Source organism: Heterodontus francisci, chromosome 1 (assembly GCF_036365525.1).
Source record: "Heterodontus francisci isolate sHetFra1 chromosome 1, sHetFra1.hap1, whole genome shotgun sequence".
NCBI lineage: Eukaryota > Metazoa > Chordata > Chondrichthyes > Heterodontiformes > Heterodontidae > Heterodontus > Heterodontus francisci.
In genome coordinates this window covers 59,137,941-59,162,265 of record NC_090371.1, presented here as the reverse complement: position 1 = coordinate 59,162,265, position 24,325 = coordinate 59,137,941, and the positions used below count along the sequence as shown (strand labels likewise).

General features: G+C 42.3%; 1 protein-coding gene across 5 annotated transcripts in view; it reads right to left on the bottom strand.

Annotated features, from left to right (window-relative positions):
• Window positions 1–24,325, bottom strand: part of nedd4l (NEDD4 like E3 ubiquitin protein ligase) — a 640,458-nt gene that overhangs the window by 355,792 nt on the left and 260,341 nt on the right. For all 5 annotated transcript variants that reach the window (XM_068031021.1, XM_068031043.1, XM_068031026.1 and 2 more), the window contains exons 4-5: window positions 15,350–15,388; window positions 5,361–5,414 (exon numbers count right to left, since the gene is read on the bottom strand). In XM_068031021.1, coding sequence (XP_067887122.1) covers window positions 5,361–5,414; window positions 15,350–15,388 — 93 coding nt within the window. The remainder of the gene's footprint in view (window positions 1–5,360; window positions 5,415–15,349; window positions 15,389–24,325) is intronic.

The following is a 24,325-nucleotide window of genomic DNA, read 5'->3' as shown; positions in this document are numbered from 1 at the left end:
TTGCTTCTTCACAGTGACTAATCTAGCAATTGGAAGATCATTTCATTTTCTTTCTCAGATCCAAAGTGGAGGACCTCATATATACCGAAATTGAATTTCAAGTGCCATATTTTTCGTAAATTCCTTTTCCCATCTACACAACTGCTGTGCCACTTAATTTGGTAACATTAACTAATTTGGATAAATAATTCTCTATTACTTCATCCAAATTATTGATGTTTCAGCTGAAAAGCTGAGGCTCCAGTACAAGTCGCTTGGGAACATCACCTATCACATCCTACCAAAGAATGCTCCCTTTATCTTTACTTTGTTTCCGACCTCCCAACCGATTATTGATCTATATCACAAGGGTACCTCCAATTCTACGTGCTCTCATTTTTAGTGATAATTGCAAGGAATCTTGTTGAATGCCTTCTGCACGTTCATGCAGATAACATCCACAGTCACTCCTATTCACCATGCTGGCAGCCTCTTCGTAAAATTGACTAGAGTAGTCAAATATGGCCCACCCTTCACAAATCCAAGTACAGTGGCGCAGTGGTTAGCACCGCAGCCTCACAGCTCCAGGGACCTGGGTTCAATTCTGGGTACTGCCTGTGTGGAGTTTGCAAGTTCTCCCTGTGTCTGCGTGGGTTTTCTCCGGGTGCTCCGGTTTCGTCCCACAAGCCAAAAGACTTGCAGGTTGGTAGGTAAATTGGCCATTATAAATTGTCACTAGTATAGGTAGGTGGTCGGGAAATACAGGGGGCAGGTGGGGATGTTTGGTAGGAATATGGGATGAGTGTAGGATGAGTATAAATGGGTGGTTGATGGTCGGCACAGACTCGGTGGGCCGAAGGGCCTGTTTCAGTGCTGCATATCTAATCTAATCTACAATCTACTGGTACTTACTCAAGTGCTCAGAATAAACTGGATATGGTACTGGAAGTCTAATTTACATTTTGAGGAAATAAGAGAGAAGGTGGTGGTGAGATTGGAAACCATTCTTCTGTCAGATCCCCAGTGGTATGCATGCATATTCCATAGAACTTTAAGTTATTTTTGGAATGGTAGTGTGAAAGAAACAAAGTAGACACAAGAACAAGCTGCTCCAGCCATTAAGTGCTGGGAGTGACCTTTAGCCGAGACTGACATTAGTTCAAATTTAAAGATTTCAAAACTGAAACAAGAACATCTCAAGAATGTGTTCTGCTATAGTTATGTATTTCCACAACATTATTTCATGATAAATAATCTTGTTCTGCGCAGAGTCCTCCGACAAAATAGTTAAAACGCTTATTACTTAATTTCATGCAAGGCCACCTTCTTCAATTACATACATTAAGTAAACATAGAAACATTCTACCCCAAACACAAACTCAGTATAAGTTGGTGCTGCAGCAGATAGTGTACTCTCAAAGTACCAAATCCAGCTGCTTTTAAGCCTAATTGCTACAACGAAAGTGTTACAAGAATTGATCTTGCTTTAAAATTTCCTTCAACATGGATGTGACAAGCTGGGGGGCCAGGGATGGGCTAGAACACCAGAATATTGTATAACCACAAAAGTTAGAAGTCTGCATCTCAAAAAACCCAAGCATAAAGCAAACAATATGCAAGGTCTTAATGTAAATACATGTGTGTAACCAAGAGACAATAAAACCTCATTGGCCAGTAAATTCGTACTATGACTATTAGCATTTCATTGATATAGCCATCATTCAAGTCTAGTAATTCATGATAGTCAATCAGGGAATTGTCTACTTGGTAGGAATAAATAATTAAATGAAATCAATAAACAACATTCATCAATCTTTTCTTCAAACTGGAATGCAGAATTATCAATGCACTGGTGTCAACATTTTTAAATAAATAGTGTCATATATGTTTTGTGCTTTTAAAAAAAAACTAGGGGGTCTGCGTACCTTTAAGACTGAAAAAAAACTCTGTGGGCAATAACTGCAGAGGTTTAGTGTTTGAAGAATCCAGGCTGCAGGGCAATTTGTGTCCAAGCAACCTGATGGTTTTACAACAGACTTATGACTCCTGGGGAAAAACTGTTAGTTTTCAGTTCTGCAGTGAAAAAGGACAGAAACCAGGGGTCTGTGAGCAGCTGAAAGAGTTACTGCTGGAAACTGGCCAGGAATACAGCCCAGAAAACTCTCTCTCTTGAAAAATAACTACTGTATCAGAGGAAGAGACCCAGAGAAAAGGGGAATTGCTACACTCTATGCAGAAACATTGTTTTGGAGAAAGAAAGCCTGTGTTTCAGGTGGGGCAGGTAGCTGTTGCCTCCATTCAAGAATTCCTGTCCGAGGAGTGAGTTCTGTGCTCTGTGGAGAAGGCTCCTTTGCTAAGAGGATGTCCTGTTGACTTTTGTGTGTTTGAAAGTTCCTGAACTCAAGCAAGTTTCTCCTGTTGGGCTGCTACTTTAAAATTTAAATATACCTGTTGCTAAAAGATCTGTGCGACACCTGCTGCAGACAAACTACCTTGAGAATGCCTACCCATCATAGACTCTTTATCAAACTTGCCTGGAAAGACTTTGAGTGGCACCTGGCTATTTGACTCTGGGACACCTCACCAAACCGGAAACAACCCACCAGGAGTTACAACCCAGTTATTTATTGCTTCCCAAGAAACTCTTGTAAAGTTAATATTTCTGTTTTCCCCGGTTAACCCTTGGTAATTGAATGTATGTGTGTGCATGAGGATAAGGAAGATTAAGGAGTTATAAAATCTTCTTGTACATATAGATTTATCTTTTCATTTAAAACTTGGTTTACTGATAAATAGTTAATTTTGTTGTTGTTTACAGAAACCTAGTTTGGTGTGCTTTATTCTGGGGATAAATAAAGTGACTAATATGGCTATTTTTCGAGTAGGTGGGAAACTTTACTAAAATGCTGTGACCTGTGGCATAGTGGGACTGAATTAACAGTGCATTACTCCCGCCTTGGTTGTAATAATAGGAACATAGGAAACAGGAGTCGGCCATTCGGCCTGTCAAGACTGCTTCGCCATTCAACTAGATCACAGCTGATCTTCTACCTCAATGTCATTTCCCCACACTATCACCATATCCCTTGAGATCTTTAATATCTAGAAAATTATCAACCTCTGTCTTGAATGTCAATCTACCTTGACCAAGTCAATGACTGAGTCTCCACAGCTCTCTGGGGTAGAGAATTCCCAAGATTCACCACCCTCTGAGTGAAGAAATTCCTCCTCATCTCAGTCCTAAATGGTCTACCCCTTGTTAGGAGACTGTGTCCCCTGGTTCTAGACAACACCCCTCCCCCCACAGCCAGGGGGAACATCCTTTCTGCATCTACCCTGTCAAGCCCTGTGAGAATTTTGTAATCTTTAACTAGATCACATCTCATACTTCTAAACTCTAGAGAATATAGGGCCAGTCTCCTCAATCTCTCCTCCTAGGTCAATCCTGCCATCCCGGGGATCAGTCTGGTGAAGCTTCATTGCACTCCCTCTACATGGCAAGTATATCCTTCCTTAGGTAAGGAGACCAAAATTGCACGCAATATTCCAGGTGCAGTCTCAACTGTAGGAACTATAAAGCAGAGTATGAGCAGCTTTTCATACATTGCATAGCAACTCTACCCCATTTCATACCCCAAACAGAGCCCCATCTATCACTTCTATTAACGAGTCTCTTAGTTACACTTCATGAACAAGAATAGTGAAGCTCAAATCACATGTTTACAAAGGACACACACACAGAGTTAATTCTGCAGTTACACCACAGCTACCAGTCTGAGATCATTTACAGCCCAAGGCATTTTGCAGCTATCAGAACCTACATGATCCAATGGCTATAAATTACATACGATAGTCTGGAGACAGCTCTGCACATAACATGTTTATCTGCACACACAGAGAGCCCCATTTCCCTGCTCGTAAAGTTACAAAATTTGAGTTTACAAAATTACAAAATACAGGAATGCTTTCCAATAATATCAGAAAATATACACAGAACAGTGTCATTCATACTGTTTGAGTCATACTCAGTGATAGTACGTGCTGCATTGCATAAAAAGAAAATGACTTTGCAACAATGCTAAACCACACACTGAATTTAAGAGTAGTCCTTACTTATACTGAAGTCAAGTAAAAGTTGATTGCTTTGAGATATTGATTATTTTACATTTCTTGAATTTAAAAAAATGTGATCTTTGTTCCAACATCAGTATTGCGTGATTGTTGAATTCCTTAACAGTCAGTCTCAAGTCATTTTTCTTACAGCATATGAATAGCTCGTAGTTAACACTCTGCATTTATTGTGGGTATCTGGAAAACTGCTTTCAGCAATACTGCTGATGGTCAAAATGGTGATGCTAAAACATCAGTTAAAACACAAAATGCATGTTACATATGTCACTTATTGAAAAGAAAAACAGTGAGTCTTCTATCTTGAATGAAGCAAAGAGAGGGCTTAAGCTAATTCTATTTTTAGTCTGCACTTTTGGGACAGAGTGGAGAGAAGCATGGCAGTACTTTGCCAAGTTTTTTTTAAAATTACAATGAGATCTCTATTGCACAGCTTTCAAATTGCAGGGGGAAAGATTTGCATAGCTTGAATGACAATTCATATCCACCATAAACCAAAACCAAAGCTGAATAATTTTACTTCAAGGACTACTAAAAGGTCATCTCATCTACTTAATAGTTCCGCAGCTATAGAGATTCCGTATTTATGCACAAGTCAACTCCCAACAGAAAGCTTTTGGTTCCAGTGCAAAACAATCATAAAAATGAGATACTAAAATCCATCCTACAGATTCATTTCAAACGTTTCAATAGGCTTCCATTGGGTAAAGTAAGCACTGATTCAGCCATTCTTCATCTGTCTGTTTATGTAATGATTGCTGTTGAACTTACATAAGACAAAATGATAAGCACACCAAATACAGAATCTTTGTGAGACTTTTAAGTTTCCAAAGGGACACAACTGGGTACAGAACTCCAATTAAGTAAGTTATCTAGCACACTTACAAGATCGTATAGCAAATAACATTTATTGGAAAATAGCGCTCCTTTGAAATAATGTCAAATCACTCTTTTGACAATCTAAGTACCACAGTGCTTCCAAGTTTATTTTCTGATAGCTTTATTTTCCATTGAAAAGAAAATCTTGATAGGTGCTTGAACAAAAACAAAAACATGGCAATTTACCAATGCATATAATTTTAGAACAATGTAGCATTTTATAGGCAAACAAAGAACAGAGTAAAGCACCACCCTGTGTGGGAATTCAGGGAATTGCCAATGGAAACAAATGGCAAGGTACCTCCAGATGAATCGATTATTCTTTTCAAATCAGGGAATAAAAGCAGCAGCAAATTTATTCACTTTATACTCACCAGTCGGTTTTCATCAAAGACTTCAAACAACAGCCTATGATTCTGGGGATTGACCTGCAATTGAAGTAATTAATATTATAGCTGCATTCACATTACACACCTATGAACTACTTCAACCTGTTGCATTATCGACATTAACTCAAATGTTAACACTTGTAGACTTAATAGGAGTCAGAGTTATAAAGGCACAGAAGGCAGCCATTTGGCCCATCAAGTTCATGCTGGCTCTCTGTAGAGCAATCCAATAAGTCCCATTTCCCCATTCTATCCCCAAAGCCGGGCAAGTTTATTTCCCTCAAGTGCCCTTACAATTTCCTTCAGAAATCACTGATTGTCTCTGGTTCCACCAACCTTGTAGGCAGTGAGTACCCGGTCATTCCCACTCTCTGCGTAAAAAAGTTCTTCCTCACATTCCCCCTGCATCTCTTGCCCAAAACTTTAAATCTGTGCTCCCCCAGCACTTGTACCATCAGTTAATGCAAACAGATTTTGTCTAACTTATCTAAACCTGTTATAATCTCGTACACCTTTTTCAACCTAATCATCGAACCAAAATCACTCATCTCTGGAACCATTCTGGTAAATCTCCTCTGCACCCTCTCAAAAACTCTCACATCCTTCCTAAAGTGTGGTGACCAGAATTGAAGCAACACTCTAGTTGGGGCCAAACCAGAGCTTTGTAAAGGTTCAGCATAACTTCTCTGCTTGTATACACAATGCCTCTATTTATGAAGCCCAAGATCCCATATGTTTTGCTAACTACTCTCTCAATATGCCCTGTCGCCTTTAAGGATCTGTGCATATAAACCCTCAGGACTGAATTTTATGCCGTCCCAGCAGGTCGGATGGTGGCGTGCGGGTGGCGAAAAATTGAGCAGGAGGCTTCGGGAGGCGTACCCACCCCGCTTCCGCCTCCAGTTACCGTTACAGCAGTCGGGCAGGGGGGGAATGGTCTGCCCGCCCGAGGCCTTAAATGGCCACTTAAGGGTCCTCACCCACCTCCACAGGTATTTTACCCAAGGAAAGCGGGTGTGCTGGGGATGTGAAAGGCCACCCAGTGATAGCTGCCGGCCTTTCCGCCTCCTGGGGGGGGTCCATAGCCGATTGAGGGCCACCCCCGCCTCCCAACCCACCCCAGGGACCCAAGACACCTCCCCCCACCCCCTTCCCCCAAACGACAACTCCAGCCTCACCAGGGAAGGGCCGATCCCTCTGGTGAGGCAAGCCTAACTTATCTCATCTCCAGGCTCCATGGCATTGGCCAGGCTGCAGTCCCAGCAGCGGCCACCGCTCATGTGGGTGGAAGTCCCGCCTCGGGACAATTAAAGCTTGGGGACCCGTAAAATACAAGATGGAACCACGGCGGAAGCGGGTGGTGAATTCCTGTCCGCCTAAGGTAAAATCCAGACCCCAAGGTGTCTCTGTCCCTGCACACTCTTCAGATATGTCATTAAGTTGATATTACCTCTCCCTATCCCTTCTGCCAAAATGCAACACCTCACACTTCTCTGTATTAAATTCCATCTGCCACTTAGCTGCTCATTCTGCTAGCCGACCGATATCCTGTTGTTGTCAATTTGTATCAGCCTCGCTGTCTACAGCGCCTCAAAGCTTGTTATCATCGGCAAATTTTGAAATTTCACGCTGTATTCCAAGATCCAAGTCATTTGTTTATATATCAAAAAAAGCAGTTGATCAAGCTGAACCTTGAGGAACACCACTGTCTACCATCCTCCAGTCTGAAAAACAGCCATTTATGGGTTCTGATAAAAGGTCACAGACCTGAAACATTAACTCCGTATCTCTCTTTGCAGATGCTGCCACACCTGCTGAGCACTTTGTTTTTATTTCCGATTTCCAGCATCTGCAGTATTTTGCTTTTATTTATGATTCGCTGTCCTGAAGCCAATTTTTTATCCAAGCTGACACTGACCCTCCGATTTCAATTTTATAAACATGGCTTTTACGTGGTATTTTATCAAATGCTTTCTAAAAATCCATTAGACGACATCCATTGCAGTCCCTTCTTCACCCTTTTCTGTTACTTCATCAAAAAATTCAATTAGATTCATCAAGCACTATCTGCCTTTTACAAATCCATGCTGACTCTCCTTAATTAACTCAAACCTCTCCAAGTGCCTGTTAATTCTTCCTTTGATTATTGTTTTTAAAACATTATCCACCACTGATGCTAAACTGACTGGCCTGTCACATTTGCCACTCTCAAATCCTCTGGCACCTCCTCCATATCTAGGGAAGATTGGAAGATTATGGCAAGCCCTTCCGCTATCTCTACTCCCACTTCCTTCAGCAACTTGGGATGCAAACCATCCCAACCAGGTGACCTATCCATTCTAAGCATAGCAAACCTTTCTAGTACATCCTTCCCATCAATTTTCACCTCATCCATTACCTGTAACATCGCCACAACTACCAATATTTTGTCAGCATCCTCTTCCTTGGTAAACACCAATGCAAACTACTCAAGTATTCTAGCCTTACCCTGTGCCTCGAAGCAAGTGTCACCTTTACCCCTAATAGGCCCCACTCTGCTTCTTACTACCCCCTTTCCATTTACATGCTGATAGAAGATCTTTGGATCCCCTTTTATGTTAACTGCCATTCTATTTTCATATTCTCTCTTTGCCTGTCAGTTTCCTCTTCACTTCCTCTCAACCTATTGTATGTGGCCTGGTTCTCACCTAAACAAATCACCTGACACACATCATATACCTTCTTTTTTTGTTTCATCATATTCTCTGTTTCTCTTGTCATCCAAGGAGCCATGGCCTTGGTTACCTTGCCTTTCGCCCTTGTTGGAATGGACCTAGCCTGTTCTGAAACAGCTCCTCCTTAAAGATCACCCATTGTTCCATTACTGGAACATTTTTCCAGTCAGTCTTGGGTTCCATTTCGGCCTGGCTGGATCCCCTCATCCCACTGAAGTCAGCCCTCTTCCAGTTTAGAAGTTCGACTTCAGATTGTTCCTTACTCTTTATTACTAATCTAAACCTTATGATATGATGATCGCTCTCACCCTAGTGCGCTTCCACAGACAATTTGTCCACTTGGCCACCTCATTCATACGAACATACAAGTTAGGAGCAGAAGTAGGTCATTCGGCCCCTCGAGCCTGCTCCTCCATTCAATAAGATCAGTCTGGCTGTTTGTATTTTGAATTCCACACTCCCATCTAGCACCGATAACCCTTGATGTCCTTGCCTAACAAGAATCTATCTACCTCCGCCTTAAAAATATTCAATGACCCAGGCTCCACCACCTTCTGAGGCAGAAAGTTCCAAAGTCACACAACCCTCAGAAAAAATTTCTCCACATCTCTGTCCTAAAAGGGCAACCCTAATTTTAAAACAGCACCCCCTATTTCTGGACTCACCCACAAGAGGAAGCGTCCTTTCCACATCCACCTCGTCAAGACCGTTCAGGATCTTACACATTTCAATCATTCTTCCTGCCAAAGTGAACAACTTCAGATTTTTCTCCGTCTGCAAGATTTTTGCCCACTCAATCTAACTAGATTGGTCTGCAACCTCCTTGTATCTTCTTCACAACATACTTTCCTACCTATCTTTGTGCCGTCTGCAAATTCAGCTACCATGCCATCACTCCCCTCATCTAAATCGTTGATACAAATTAAAAAGCTGAGGTCCCAGCACAGACCCAAGCGGATCTCCACTCTCACATCCTGCCAATCAAAAACAGATCTATTTATGCATACTTTTGTTTTCTGCCAGCCAATCTTCTATCCATGCTAATATGTTACTCCGCACACTATCAGCTCTTACTTTGCGCAATAACCATTTATGTGGCACCCTGTCCAATGCCTTCTGGAAATCCAAGTACAGTACATCAATGGGCTCCCCTTAATCCACAGCGCATATCACTCCTTTAAAGAACTTCAATAAATTGGTTAAACATGATTTTATTTTATTTTTTATTTATTTTATTTAGAGATACAGCACTGAAACAGGCCCTTCGGCCCAAAGAGTCTTTGCCAACCATCAACCACCCATTTATACTAATCCTACATTAATTCCATATTCCCTACCACATCCCCACAATTCTCCTACCACCTACCTACACTAGGGGCAATTTACAATGGCCAATTTACCTATCAACCTGCAAGTCTTTGGCATGATTTCCTTTTTCACAAAACCATGCTGACTATTCCCGATTATCTTGAGTTTTTCTAAGTGCCCAGCTCTACCCTCCTTAACGATTAATTTTAACACCTTCCCCACGACAGACGTCAAACTAACTGGCCTATATAGTTACCCATTTTCTGCCTCCTCTACCTCTTGAATAGAGGGGTTATATTTGCTACTTTCCAGTCTGTTGGAACCTTTCCAGAATCTAGCGAATTTTGAAAACTTAATACCAACGCATCTATTATCTCTTAAGACCCTAGGATGAAATCCATCAGGACCCAGGGACTTGTCAACCCGCAACTCCATCAGTTTGCTCGGTACCGCTTTCCGGGTGATTGTAATTGCACCAAGTTCCTCCCTTCCTTCCACCTCCTGATTTACAGCTATTTCTCGAATTTTTTGGTATCCTTTATAGAGAATACAGCAGCAAAATATTTGTTCATATCACTCGCCATTTCCTTATTATCTATTAACTACCCATTCTCACTCTCGAAAGGACCAACACTCACTTTACTTACTCTTTATTTTTTAAATATCTGGAGAAACTCTTGCTATCCGCTTTTATATTTCTAGCTGGCTTCCTCTCATACTCTGATTTCTTTCTCCTGATTAACCTTTTAGTCCTTCTTTGCCATTCTTTATATTCTGACCAATCATCTGACCTACCACTCATCTTTGCACAATTATATGCTTTTCCGTTAAGGTTGATGCTTTCCTTAACTTCTTTAGTTAAGCGCAGATGGTGGGTCCTCCCCTTCGAATTTTTCTTTATAATAGGAATATACATATTCTTATTATCCTGAAATATCCCCTTAAAGATCTGCCACTGCTTCTCTATTGATCTATCTAGTAACCCAGTTCACTTCAGATCGCTCAGTTTTCATGCCCACATAGTTGCCCTTATTTAGGTTTAAAATACTAGTCTTGGACCCACTCTTCTCTTCCAATAATAAAACAAAAAGTGCTGGAAATACTCAGCAGGTCTGGCAGCATCTGTGGAGCGAGAAGCAGAGTTAACGTTTCAGGTCAGTGACCTTTCAAACTGGATGTAAAATTCAATCATATTGCGTGCGGTTGCTGCTACCTAGAGGTGCCTTTACTCTGAGGTCATCAATTAATCCCGTCACATTATACAATACCAAGCCTAATATAACCTGCTCTCTGGTGGTTCTAGAACATGCTGCTCTAAGAAACTATCTCAAAAGCATTCTATGAACTCCTCATCCAGGCTTCTATTTTCAATTTCATTTTTCCAGTTTATAAGAAGATTAAAATTACCCATGATTATTGCTGCCCCTTTATCACAAGCACCCAATATTTCTTCTTGTATACTTCGTCCTACTGTTCGGGGGCCTGCAGACCACTCCCACTACGGACTTCTGTCCCTATCTCCACCCAAACCGATTCTACATCGTGATCTTCTGAACCAAGGTCATCTCTAACTATTGCACCAATGCCATCCTTGATCAACAGTGCTACCCCTCCACCTTTACCTAGCTTACGATTCTGCTTGAATGTCATATACCCCTCAATATTCAGGAACCAATCCTTGTTATCCTGCAGCCACATCTCCAGAATGGCTCAGATCATATTTATTTACTTCAACGTGCGCCATCGGTTTGTCTACTTTGTTATGAATACTATGTGCGGATTCGGAGCCTTTAGTTTGTAACATCTAGTCTTGACTGTTGGTGTGTTAATAGTTTATTTCTCTGTCCCTTCCTGCCATTCTCTGACCTTCATTTTCCATATTACTATTCTGTTCTCCTGCCTCGACTCCCTTGATTTGCTACGTCTACCCAAGCTTAACCTCTCAGCGCCAGATCCAGCAATGCCAGCTTCCGAGTTGGACTGAGAACATACTGTCAAGGAAGTTCTACTTAAGAAATTTCAGAAATTCCTCTTTACACTTTACTCCAACATTAATTACCCAAATATTGATTGGGATAAAGTCCCCCTCTATCACCACTCTGTTGTCATTGCAAATCTCTGATTTCCCTGCAGATTTTCTCCTCTTATCACTCTCTATTTGGAGGCCGATAGAACACCAGAGTTGCGTGATCATAACCTTTATGTTTCCCAACTCTAATCAAATGGATTTGGCCCCTGCCTCCTCAAAGACATCCTCTCTACAATACTACAATATCTTCCATAATCAGTAGTGCCATTGCACCTCCCTTTTTGTTATCTCTATTCTTTCTTAACACTTTTTTTTGAATATTGAGCCACACCATTTTTAGCTATGTTTCCATCATTGCCACTACATCATATTCCAACATGGCTATTTTTGCTTGTAGCTCACTAACCTTATTCACAACAGTGTGTGTTTACATGCATGGATTGTAAACCTGTCTTTGCATTCCTCGTAGTCTTTGTTAGTCTGCTCCTATTATTGTTCTTCTTCCTCTCTCATACTATCCGAAGCTCTGTGGTAATGAACTAGAACCCAATGCACACGAGGGTGGTGGAAGTGGAGACAATCAATGACTGCAAAAGGAAACTGGATGGGCATTGAAGGAAATAAACTCGCAGGGCTACGGGGATCGAGTAGGGGAGTGGGACTGACTGGATTGCTCCGTGGAGAGCCAGCATGGACTTGATGGGCCGAATGGCTGCCTTCTATGCCATAAATGACTACGACTCTCACTCTTTTACGCACCTTATTCCTCTTTTCTATTTTTATATGCTGGTGCCCATCTCCCTGCTAATTTAGTTTAAACCCTCTCCAACTACACTAGCTGCCCCTGTGAGGACATTGGTCCCAGTCCTGCTGAGATGAAATCTATCCCTTTTGAATAGGTGTTTCTGGCTCCATAACTGGTCCCTATGCCCCATGATTCTGACACCTACCCTCCTTTACCACGCCTCACGAAACTGGGGGTAGTGAATGCTACTTTTTAAAAATTTTATTGCATACATTTAACACAATTTTTCCTTAGAGAATCCTCTTCAAGTTCCTGAAATACAAGCCAAACAATATGAATATTTCCAGGTACAAGTTAGCTATTTTACCTGCCCAAATACATCGATACCACCAGCATTAAGCACAATGGACCAGATTGTGCATTCAGTGGTGAATTGATGGTGCTTGCCACTGACCTCCAACAAAGCTGCTCACAGAGATTAAGTGATCTCCGCGGCGTGGATTTAACCCTTCCAGATGTTAATTTAGTTCTGATGCCAGCTATGGGAGGATCTCAGGCATTGAACAACAGTGAGGTCGTCAAGTGGTCTAAGCAGCCAATCATACTGCAGAACTCACACAGACAGCAAACCCGGCAGCAATAAGCAGCTTTTATGGTTCAGCGTTTGTAATTTTACAGAAGGTGAAATTAAGATTGGGACATACACGTGGGATTAAGGTACCTGATTAAGGCACATGGGATTAAGGTATCAGAAGCAAACTTAAACAAAACAGCAATTTTTATTTTAAAAATCAACGTAATTTTTAATCATGGAATGTAGAAATTTGTCATTCCACAAATATAAAATCATTTTTTCAGGGAGGATGGTTAGCAGTAATTATGGCTAAATATGCTGTTAAAAACACAGTTACACATCATTCAACATGGCAACATTTTTTCAAGAGTTTTTAACAGCAAGATTATTAGCATAAAAGGTGCAAGTTCATGTCAAATCACTGATTTCTAAATTATTTCCATCTGTGAGGACTTCAACAGCACACCCTGTGGGGAAGCATGGAGTCACTGACAGCAACCTCTAGATTTCCACATTTAAGTGAACATGTACTGATGTCAGAAGGTGCTATCATTTTCGGAGAGTAAGGAGGGCAAATGATGACAGTATCGCCATCATTACACAGCCACAAGGTCCGGGGCAACTCAGCAGTTAACAGCATAGTTAAGTTGCTGCCAGGATCTTCACTTTTTGGTGCTCTGAGAAAGGGTCTCCACCCAAAACAATTTTCTCTCTCGTCTCTTTCTTCAGATGCTATCAGTCCAAGGAAAAGATGAGAAAATAAGGAATTGAGAAAAAACACAAAGCCTGCAGATCTAAGTCTTAAATTAACACACATGTTCAGGTTAAACTTACTGATTTCCATCACACACTAAAGGCAGCGACAGGAGGTTATGTCAAGCGGCAAGAAAATCATAAGAAATATCCAGCCGACTCTTTTTCTTCCATTTGTGTAAGCGTTACAACTGACTTGAGTTTCAGTGGTTCATCATCAGTACAGCATGGATTATAGGAATGTTTGGAGGCTAAATGGATTGTAATGATATCTACACAGAGACAGAATTAAGTTTTCTATCCTTTATCCTCCTTATATGACTGGCAGACCACATAGGTTTTGGCCATATTTTCAGGCCTGCATCTCCAAGCATTCTGCTTTATCTTGCACAATTCCTTCATATTCTCACTGCCTTAATTTTATGCATGCACTTTTTAAAAAAATTAACTTTTTTCTTACTATTTGAGGTTACAGTTCACATAGTACATTAACATTTCTGCTTGTGCTTGGAGAGTTTTTAATCTCTCTTATCTCCTTAATAAAATTATTTTAAAATATTTGCTAATCTTGCATTTTTGTGGGAATACTGGATTTATCCTTTCTCTTCATGTTGGCTGACCGCTGGATTACCAGTCCATCAACATAACCACTACAGTACTGTACTTGGTCTTACCGTAAAAAAAAAATGACTGGGTTGGTTCAGTTATTTATCAAAAAATACATAGAGTTACATCAGTTAAGACCTTTATACAATAACTTGCATTGAAATAGCATCTGAAAGGGTAAAATGTCTCAAGGCACTACACAGGAGCATTATCAAACAAATTCTGACACCAAGCCAGATGACCAAAAGCTTGGTCAAGAGTTAAGTTTTAAGAAGCACCAGAAAGGAGAAAAGAATAGAGGGGTGGAGAGGTTTAGGGAGGAAATTTCAGAGTTTAGAGCCTTGGCAGCGGAAGGCATGGTTGCCAATGGTGGAATGATTACATCTGGAGGTGTTCAAGAGGCCAGAATTGGAGCACTGCAGATTTCTCGGTGTATTGCACCTTTCACAACCTCAGGCCATTCCAATGCACTTTACAGCTAACGAAATACTTTTGAAGTTGAGTCACTGTAGCAGTGTAGGAATGTGGCAGCCAATACATACACAGCAGGGTCCCACTATCAACAATGATCAAATAGTCTATTTTTTGTGATGTTGATCGAAGGATAGATATCAGCCAGGGCACTGAGGATAACTCCCATGCTCTTCTTTGAAACGGTGCCACGGGATCCTGTATCTCCACCTGTACGGCTGGAGCAAAAATCTGATTGGGGGGATTCAAATATGGAGTTCCAGGAAAGATGGGCAAAAATTTGGGAGGTGACAGCACGTTCAAGAACTTTGGAGAGGAAAGGGAGGCACAAGATGGGGTGATAGGTTGCAAGGAATGAGGAATCAAGTGCTGGTTCTTTGAGGAGAGGGATGATGACACCAGATTTGAAGGAGAGAGGGACGGTACCTGAGGAAAACTGTGAACAGCAGCAGCTAACAGGGGAGCCAAGGAGCAAAGGTGGATGGTCAGTAGTTTAGCGGGAATAGGGTTGAGAGCAGGGCGTGGCTCTCATGGAAAAGATGAGCTCCAAGGATGCATAAGGGAATATCGGAAAGAAACTAGAGAAAGATGCGAGCTCCGGGAAAAGGCAGAGGTGAACCTACAGGAAGTTTGGCCCAGTGGGAGGGAGAGGGGGAATCGGCTAAGGTAGCTGATCCAATGGTCTGAACCTTAGTGACAGAAGTCCATGAGCACCTCGCACGTTTTGTTGGAGAAAACAGGTGAGAGAGGTTTAACAAGATTGTGAGTACTTACCCTGAAAAGGAATTCTTGATTCCATTTTGGATTTAACGTCTGCAAAAGAAAATTGGACCCAGTTTTACTTGTGCATTTGTTCAAACCACAAACACAACTAACCTTAAAATTTTGGAAGATTCTGTACAAAACATTTCAATTTTGCCTTCTTTCTGCAAAACCCCAACATTTAAGACATAAACTTGCTTTAGAGGCATTGTTTTTATTTCTTCACATTTGCTCCTCAATTGCAAACCAAAAATTATTACACAAAATAATCATCTTCATGCAATTTGAAACTGCAATCAGTGCTTAAAATAAATGGGCCAATGTCAATTTCTTTTTTAAGCTGAAGAGGTCAGTGTTGCCAAATTATACAATGGCAGAAAAATGAGGACCAGACAAAACTCTTAAGGTACTATATGGTTACAGATCTATATGTAACAAGTGCTTTCTATCAAGTGAAAATGTAACAAATGTAACTTTATAAAGCACAGCACCAGACATGAAATCTCTTTAGAGTAAAAGAAATGAGAAAAAGAGGAGACAACACAGAAGAGGTAAAAGGTACCTGGACATGTACCTGAAATGCTGCATCCTACAAGGCTACGGACCAGGTGCCGGAAGGTGGGATTAGTTTGGGCAGCCAGATTTTTCGGCCAGCGCAGACACAACGGGGCGAATGGCCTCCTTCTGAGCCGTAATTTGTCTATGGTTCTAAGAGCAAGAGACACGCCTCTGCGCCTCCCTTGGCAATCTCCGAAGGACTCATCAAGGCACTGAATGCTGCATCACTGAGCAACAATTCGAACTGCCCCAACCTACTATCTCACTGATCTGCCAGCCCAGTGTGTCAGCTGCAGGTTAATCTTGCCCATCTCTTTCTCATCCAACTCAACCCTCCCACTGCTGACCCTTTGGACTCTGCCAGTCAAACAGCTCTCAGTGCCCCTCTCTGCATCTCCCTCCAGAACAACTGTTTACTTATGAACAAGGCCCTTGCCATCCAACTTACTGCAGATGGTTGCCTCGACATCATGGCCTTGACGGAAACCTGGCTGAGGGGTGGTGATAACTTCCACCTAAATCAAACCTCCCTGCCTTACAACAGAAACAGAGAATAATGTAACTAAGTTTCCTGATGATAAAATGCTTGGAATGTAAGTTGTGTGGACACAAACAGGCTGCAAAGAAATATAGACAGGTTAAGTGAGTGGGCAACAAGGTGGCAGATGGAGTATATTGTGGGGCAATGCAAGGTTATTTGCTTTGGTTGTAAGAGTAGACAAGCCAAATTTTTTTTAAAGGTGTGAAACTTGTAAATGCTACTGTTCAGAGGGACTTTGGTGTGCTTTTAACAAGGAACACAAAGTTAGTATGCAGATAAAGCAAGCAATTAGGAAGGCAAATGGGATGTTGGCCTTCACTGCAAGGAGATTGGAGTACAAGAATAAAAAGCCTTGCTACAATTGTGCAGGGCTTTGGTGATAACACACCTGAAGTGCAATGAGCAGTTTTGGTCTGCACATTTAAGGAAGGATATACTTGTATTGGAGGTGATACAGTAAAGGTTCACTAGATTGGTTCCTGGGATGAGAGGGTTTTCCTATGATGAGAGGCTGAGTACATTGGGCCTATACTCTCTGGTGTTCAGAAGAATGAGAGGTGACTTCATTGAAACATAAAAGGTTCTGAATGAACTTAACAGCTAGACACAGAGGTTGATTCCCCTAGCTGGGGAATCTAGAACACGGGCACAGTCTCCGGTTAAAGGGCCGATTCTTTAGAACTGAGATGAGGAAACATTTCTTCACTCAAAGGGCTGTGAATCTTTGGAATTCTCTACCACAGAGGGTTGTGGAGGCTCCATTGTTGAATATACTTAAGGCAGAGAGAGACACAGATTTTAGGTCTCTCAGGGAATCAAGGGAAATGGGGAGCAGGCATGAAAGTGGAGATGAGGCAGAAAATCAGTGATGATCATATTGAATGGCAGAGCAGGCCCAACAGGCACTATGTTCTACTTCTGTTCCTATTTATGTTCTGAAGTTGTATCTCCCCATATACCCTCTCCAAGCTCATCTTCTCATGAAGCCCACCACCTCCTCCTTCGACCCACCTCTTCCTCCCTTGGCCCGATTCCCACTAAACTGCTGACAATCCAACTTCCCTTCCAGACACCATGTTAGCTTCAGATATTGTCCCTCTCTCCTTTAAATCGGCCTTCATCACCGTTCTCCACAAAAAAAAACCCTAGACCCCTCTGTTCTTGCAAACTTCTGCCCCATCTCCAACCTCCCTTTCCTCTGTAAAGTCCTTGAACACGTTGTCACCTCCGAAAACCAGCTATTTCACAGATTTCCATTTGAATCCTCCAATCAGGTTTCTGCGCCTGCCCCAGTACCGAAATTGCTTTCATCAAAGTCACAAATGAGCTCCTATATGATTGTGATAAAGTTAAACTACCCCTCCTCATCCTTCTCGACCTGCCTACAGCTTCTTACACAGTTGAGAACACCTCTCCACTGTTGTCCAGCTGGGTGGGACTGTACTCATCTGGTTTCATTCTTGTCTAATTGCAGCCAGAGAATCATTTGGAATGGCTTCTCTTCCCACTCCCACACCATGATCTCTGCCATCCCCATGGATATTTTCTTGGCTCCTCCTATTTCTTATCTACATCCCGCCCTTCGGCAACACGATCCGAAAATACAGCGTTAGTTATCATATGTACGCCGATGACACCTAGCTCTAACAGATCATCACCTCTTAGGAGTATTGACAGGCAGAGAGATCTGGGCGTACAGGTCCACAGGTCACTGAAAGTGGCAACGCAGGTGGATAAGGTAGTCAAGAAGGCATACGGCATGCTTGCCTTCATCGGTCGGGGCATAGAGTATAAAAATTGGCAAGTCATGTTGCAGCTGTACAGAACCTTAGTTAGGCCACACTTAGAATATTGCGTGCAATTCTGGTCGCCACACTACCAGAAGGACGTGGAGGCTTTGGAGAGGGTACAGAAGAGGTTTACCAGGATGTTGCCTGGTCTGGAGGGCATTAGCTATGAGGAGAGGTTGGATAAACACGGATTGTTTTCACTGGAACGACGGAAGTGGAGGGGCGACATGATAGAGGTTTACAAAGTTATGAGCGGCATGGACAGAGTGGATAGTCAGAAGCTTTTTCCCACGGTGGAAGAGTCAGTTACTAGGGGACATAGGTTTAAGGTGCGAGGGACAAAGTTTAGAGGGGATGTGCGAGACAAGTTTTTTTTTTTACACAGAGGGTGGCGAGTGCCTGGAACTTGCTGCCAGGGGAGGTGGTGGAAGCAGATACGATAGCAACGTTTAAGAGACATCTTGACAAATATATGAATAGGAAGGGAATAGAGGGATATGGGTCCCGGAAGTGCAGAAGGTGTTAGTTTAGGCAGGCATCAAGATCGGCGCAGGCTTGGAGGGCCTAATGGCCTGTTCCTGTGCTGTACTGTTCTTTGTTCTCTCTCGCCGACTCCTCTGCTGATAAATTATCAGATTGCTTGTCTGAGTACTGGATGTGGAGAAATCTCCTCCAACTAATCAGTGGGAAAACCCCACAACACCTCAGTTATTTAGCAACCAATTCCATCTCTCTCCCTGGGAACTGTCTAAAGCTGTTTGCAACCTTGATATCATATTGGACTGCAAAATGAGCTTCCAATCACATATCCATGCCAACAATAAGACCACCTATTTCCACCTCTGTAACATTTCCCAAGTCTGCCGCTGCTTCAGCTCGTCTGCTGCTGAAACCCTCATCCATGTCTTTTGTTAACTCCACACTTAACTGTTCCAATGCACTCCTGGCCAGCATCCCACATTCTACCCTCCGTAAACTTAAGATAATCCAAAACTCTGCAGCCTGTTTCCTTACTGGCACCAAGTCCTGTTCATTCAAAACCCCTGTGCTCACTGACCTACATCGTCTCCCGGTCAAGTAACTTCTCGACTTTAATAGCCATCCTCGTTTTCGAGTCGCTCAATGGCCTCGGCCTTCCTCATCTCTGCAATCTCCTCCAGCCCCACAGCCCTCCAAGATATCTGCGCTCATCTAATTCTGGCCTTTTCAGCATCCCCAGTTTTAATTGCTCCAGCATTGGTAGCTGTGCCTTCAGCTGCCGAGGCCCTAAGCTCTGGAATTCCATCCCGCAATCTCTCTGCCTCTCTTCACTCCTTTAAGACGCTCCTTAAAACCTTCCTGTTTGAGCAACCTTTTGGTCATCTGCCCTAATATTGCCTTATGTGGCTCATAAGAAATAAGAGCAGGAGTAGGCCATTCAGCCCCTCAAGCCTGCCCCGCCATTCAATAAGATCATGGCTGATCTGCCCGTCCTCAACTTTTCTTTCGAGCCTGCTCTGCCTAACCCTCGACTCCGAGATTTCAAAAATCTATCCACCTCCTCCTTAAATACATTTAGTGATCTAGCCTCCACAACTTCTGAAGCAGAGAATTCCAGAGATTCACCACCTTCTGAGAGAAGAAATTCCTTCGCATCTCAATTTTAACTGTGTGCCCCCTTATTCTGAAATTATTTCCCCTAGTTCGAGATTCCCCCACTAGTGGAAACATCTTCTCAACATCTACCCTGTCGAGCCCCCTTAAAATCTTATATGTTTCAATAAGATCACCTCTCATTCTTCTAAACTCCAATGAATAAAGGCCTAACCTGTTTAGCCATTCATGATAAGACAGCCCCTTCATCCCAAGTATCAGCCGAGTGAACCTTTTCTGAACTGCCTCCAATGCTAGTATATCCTTCTTTAAATACGGGGACCAAAACTGTACGCAGTACTCCAGGTGTGACCTCACCAAACCCTGTACAGTTGTAACAGGACTTCCCTATTTTTAAACTCCAACCCCCTAGCAATAAAGGCCAAAATTCCATTTGCCTTCCTAATTACTTGCTGCACCTACATGCTAAGCTTTTGTGTTTCATGTACAAGAACACCTAGATCCCTCTGTCGTGCAGTATTTTGTAGTCTTTCTCCATTTAAATAATAATCAGCCTTTTTATTCTTCCTACCAAAGTGGATTACCTCACACTTTCCCACATTGTACACCATCTGCCAAATTTTTGCCCACTCACTTAACCTATCTATATCACTTTGCAGATTGTGTCCTCATCACAATATGCCTTCCCACCTATTTTTGTATCGTCAGCAAATTTAGATACACTACACTCTATCACTTCTTCTAAGTCATTAATGTAGATAGTAAATAGCTGAAGCCCGAGGACCGATCCTTGTGGCACCCCACTAGTTACAGCTTTCCAACCTGAAAAAGACCCATTGATCCCGACTCTCTGCCTTCTGTGTGTTAGCCAATCCTCAATCCATGCCAACACATTACCCCCAATACCCTGAGCTCCGATTTTGTGCAATAACCTTTTATGTGGCACCTTATCAAACACCTTCTGAAAATCCAAATACACAACATCTGCCGGTTCACATTTATCCACTCTGCTTGTTATATCCTCAAAGAACTCGAACAAATTTGTCAAACATGATTTCCCTTTCATAAAACCAGGTTGACTCTGTTTGATTGCATTATGTTTTTCTAAATGACCCTGCTATTTCTTCCTTAATAATGGACTTTAGCATTTTCCCGATGACAAATGTTAAGCTAACTGGTCTATAGTTTTCTGCTTTTTGTCTCCCTCCTTTCTTGAATAGGGGTGTCACATTAGTGGTTTTCCAATCCTCTGGTACCCTACCGGAATCCAGTGAGTTTTGGTATATTATGACCAATTCCTCCACTATCTCTGCAGCTACTTCTTTTTAAACCCTTGGGTGCAGGCCATCAGGTCCTGGCAACTTGTCTGCCTTTAGTCCCATCAGTTTGTCAAGCACCTTTTCCCTCGTGATAGAGATTGTTACAAATTCCTCCCTCCCATTTACACCTTGCTCATCTATTATTGTTGGGATATTTATAGTGTCCTCCACCATGAAGACTGATGCAAAATATTGGGTTAAATTATCTGCCATTTCCCTGTTCCTGTTGTTAATTCCCCATTCTCATCCTCTAAGGGTCCCACACTTACTTTAGCTACTCTCTTCCTTTTTATATACCCATAGATGCTCTTACTGTTTGTTTTTATATTGCTTGCCAAATTAATCTCAATCAATTTTCACCCTCTTTATTAGTTTTTTTAGTCATCCGCTGCTGGTTTCTAAAAGCATCCCAATCCTCTGGTCTACCACTCGTTTTTGCTGCATTGTACGCCTTTGCTTTTGATTTGATACTCTCCTTAACTTCCTTTGTTGTCCACGGGTGGTTCATCGTTCTCTTCGACTCCTTCCTTCTGACTGGAATAAATGGTTGCTGAGTGTTATAAAATATTTGCTGAAACGTCTGCCACTGCTCATCTACTGACTTCCTCTGTAGTCTATTGTCCCAGCCCGCTTCAGACAACTCTTTCTTCATACCTCTGTAATTGCCCTTGTTTAAGTTGAAGACACTGGTTTGAGACCCGAGTTGCTCGCCCTCAAACTGAATGTGAAATTCTACCATGTTACGATCGCTTCCCCCTAAAGGATCCTTAACTATGAGATCTCTTATTAATCCTACCTCATTACACAATACCAAATCTAAAATAGCCTGTTCCCTGGTAGGTTCTGCGACATATTGCTCTAAATAACAATCCCTGCTGCACTCTACAAATTTGTCTTCCATGCTACCCTTGCCAATGTGATATGCAGATTAAAATCACCCATGATAATTGCAGAGCCCTTCTTAAGCGCCTCCATTATTTCCTGATTAATATTTTGTCCTACAGATAGGCACTCCTTGGGGGCCTACAGACCACTCCCACCCATGATTTCTTCCCCTTGCTCTTCCTTATTTCCACCCAAACTGATTCTACATCACGATCCATTACACCGATATCATTACTCACAACTGCACTGATCTCTTCCTTTAACAGTAAAGCTACTCCACCTCCTTTACCTTTCTGCCTATTCTTTGGGAACGTTGAATATCCTTGAAAATTTAAATTCCAGTCCTGGTCATCCTGCAACCACGTCTCAGTGATAGCTATCAAATCATATTCATTTGTTTCTATCTGTGCTGTCAGCTCATCTATCTTGTTACAAATGCTACGTGCATTTAGATAAAGAGCCTTAAGCTTTGACTTTTTACCATTTTTACCTACTCTGGTTCTAATTTCTGCTGTACTGTTATGCTTGTATTCTCTGTCCCTTCCTGTCACTCTCTGATTAATGTATGTTCTTTCACTACCCTGCAGCTCTGCTCTCTCGTTACTATTCGACTTTTTAAACTTCCCTTCAATTGAACCCTCCTCCTCACTATTTAGTTTAAAGCCTTGTCTACAACCCTAGCTGTACGATTCACCAGGACACTGGTCCCAGCTAATTCAAGTGAAGCCCATCCCAACGGAACAGCCCTCTCTTTCTCCAGTACTGGTGCCAGTGTCCCATGAATCGGAACCCATTTCTCCCACACCAATCTTTGAGCCACACATTTACCTCTCTAATCTTATTTACCCCTCTAATCTTACTAACCCTATGCCAATTAGCACATGACTCGGGTAGTAATCTGGAGGTTATTACCTCTGTGGTTCTGCTTTTTAATTTGGCCCCAAGCTGCTCATAGTCCCTCAGCAGAACCTCTTTCCTAGTCCTACCGATGTTGTTGGTACCAACGTGGACAACAACTGGATCTTTTCCCTCCCACTCCAAGTTCCTCTCCAACCCAGAAGCGATGCCCTTAACCTTGGCACCAGGTAGGCAACACAGCCTTTGTGTCAAAGTGGCTCAGTGTCAAATTTTGCTTTATGATGCTATGGTAAGTTTTATTACATTAAAGGTGCTGTATAAAAACAAGTAGTTGCTGTTGAGAAGGAGGAGGAGCCTGTTTGTCAGCAGCTCATGGGTCCTGTGTTTGAATAGCAATGGTGACAGATTAATAGTGGCAAGCCTCTGTACCCAAAATGTTAAGGATAGTATGGATTTCCTTTCTGGAAACTCCAAATTTTTGCTATAGGAGATCTTGGGCACCAGACTGAAGGGGGCTGTCTACTCTGTGTTTACATACTCAGAAACTCATTATAGGCTTCTACAAGGCAGGGCTACAACTTCCAGATCCATAGCTGTTCATTCAGAGACTGTATCTGTCAATCAAGATCAATGGCGAGATCCTGGAAGATGTCGGCCATTTTCCAGATCTTGGGAGCCTCCTCTCGGCAGACATAGACAATGAGTTTTATCATTGCCTCCAATATGCCAGCTTTGCTTTTGGCCAATTGAGGAAAAGAGTATTTGAAGATCAGGATCTCAAACCTGAGACTAAGATCATGATTTACTGGACAGCAGTGATCCCTGTGCTCCTATGTGCTTCAGAGACTAGGACAACCTACAGCAGGCACCTCAAAGCACTGGAGAAGTACCACCAGGGGTGCCTACCAAGATCCCCCAAATCCAGTGGCATGAAATACAATCCAACAGTAGTGCCCTCTCCCAAACCAACCTGCCCAGCATCAGGGTGTTAATCACCCAAAACCAGCTCCACTAGGTGGAACATTTTGTTCACATGCCTGACACCAGACTCCCGAAACAGCTGTTCTACTCAACTTGGTCACGGCAACAGACTCCCAGGAGGGCAGCTGAAATGCTCTAAAGATGTCCTCAACACATCCCTGAAGAGATTAAACATTCCCGTGTCCCTGGCTCATGACCATCCTATATGGAGAAAGTTCACTCAGGAAGGCATCGTACACCTCAAGGGACTTTATCGGAAATATGTGGAGGCAAAGTCAAGCTGTAGGAGGGAGCGCACAAACCTCCGAACTACTAATCTACCTGACCCTTCAAGCATTACCTGCCCCTCATGTGGCAGAGTCTGCAGATCACGCATTGGACTTATTTTATTTCAGATATCAAGCATCAACATTATTTTATAAAACTATAAATAATACACGGGAACCTCCTTGAAAAAAAATGG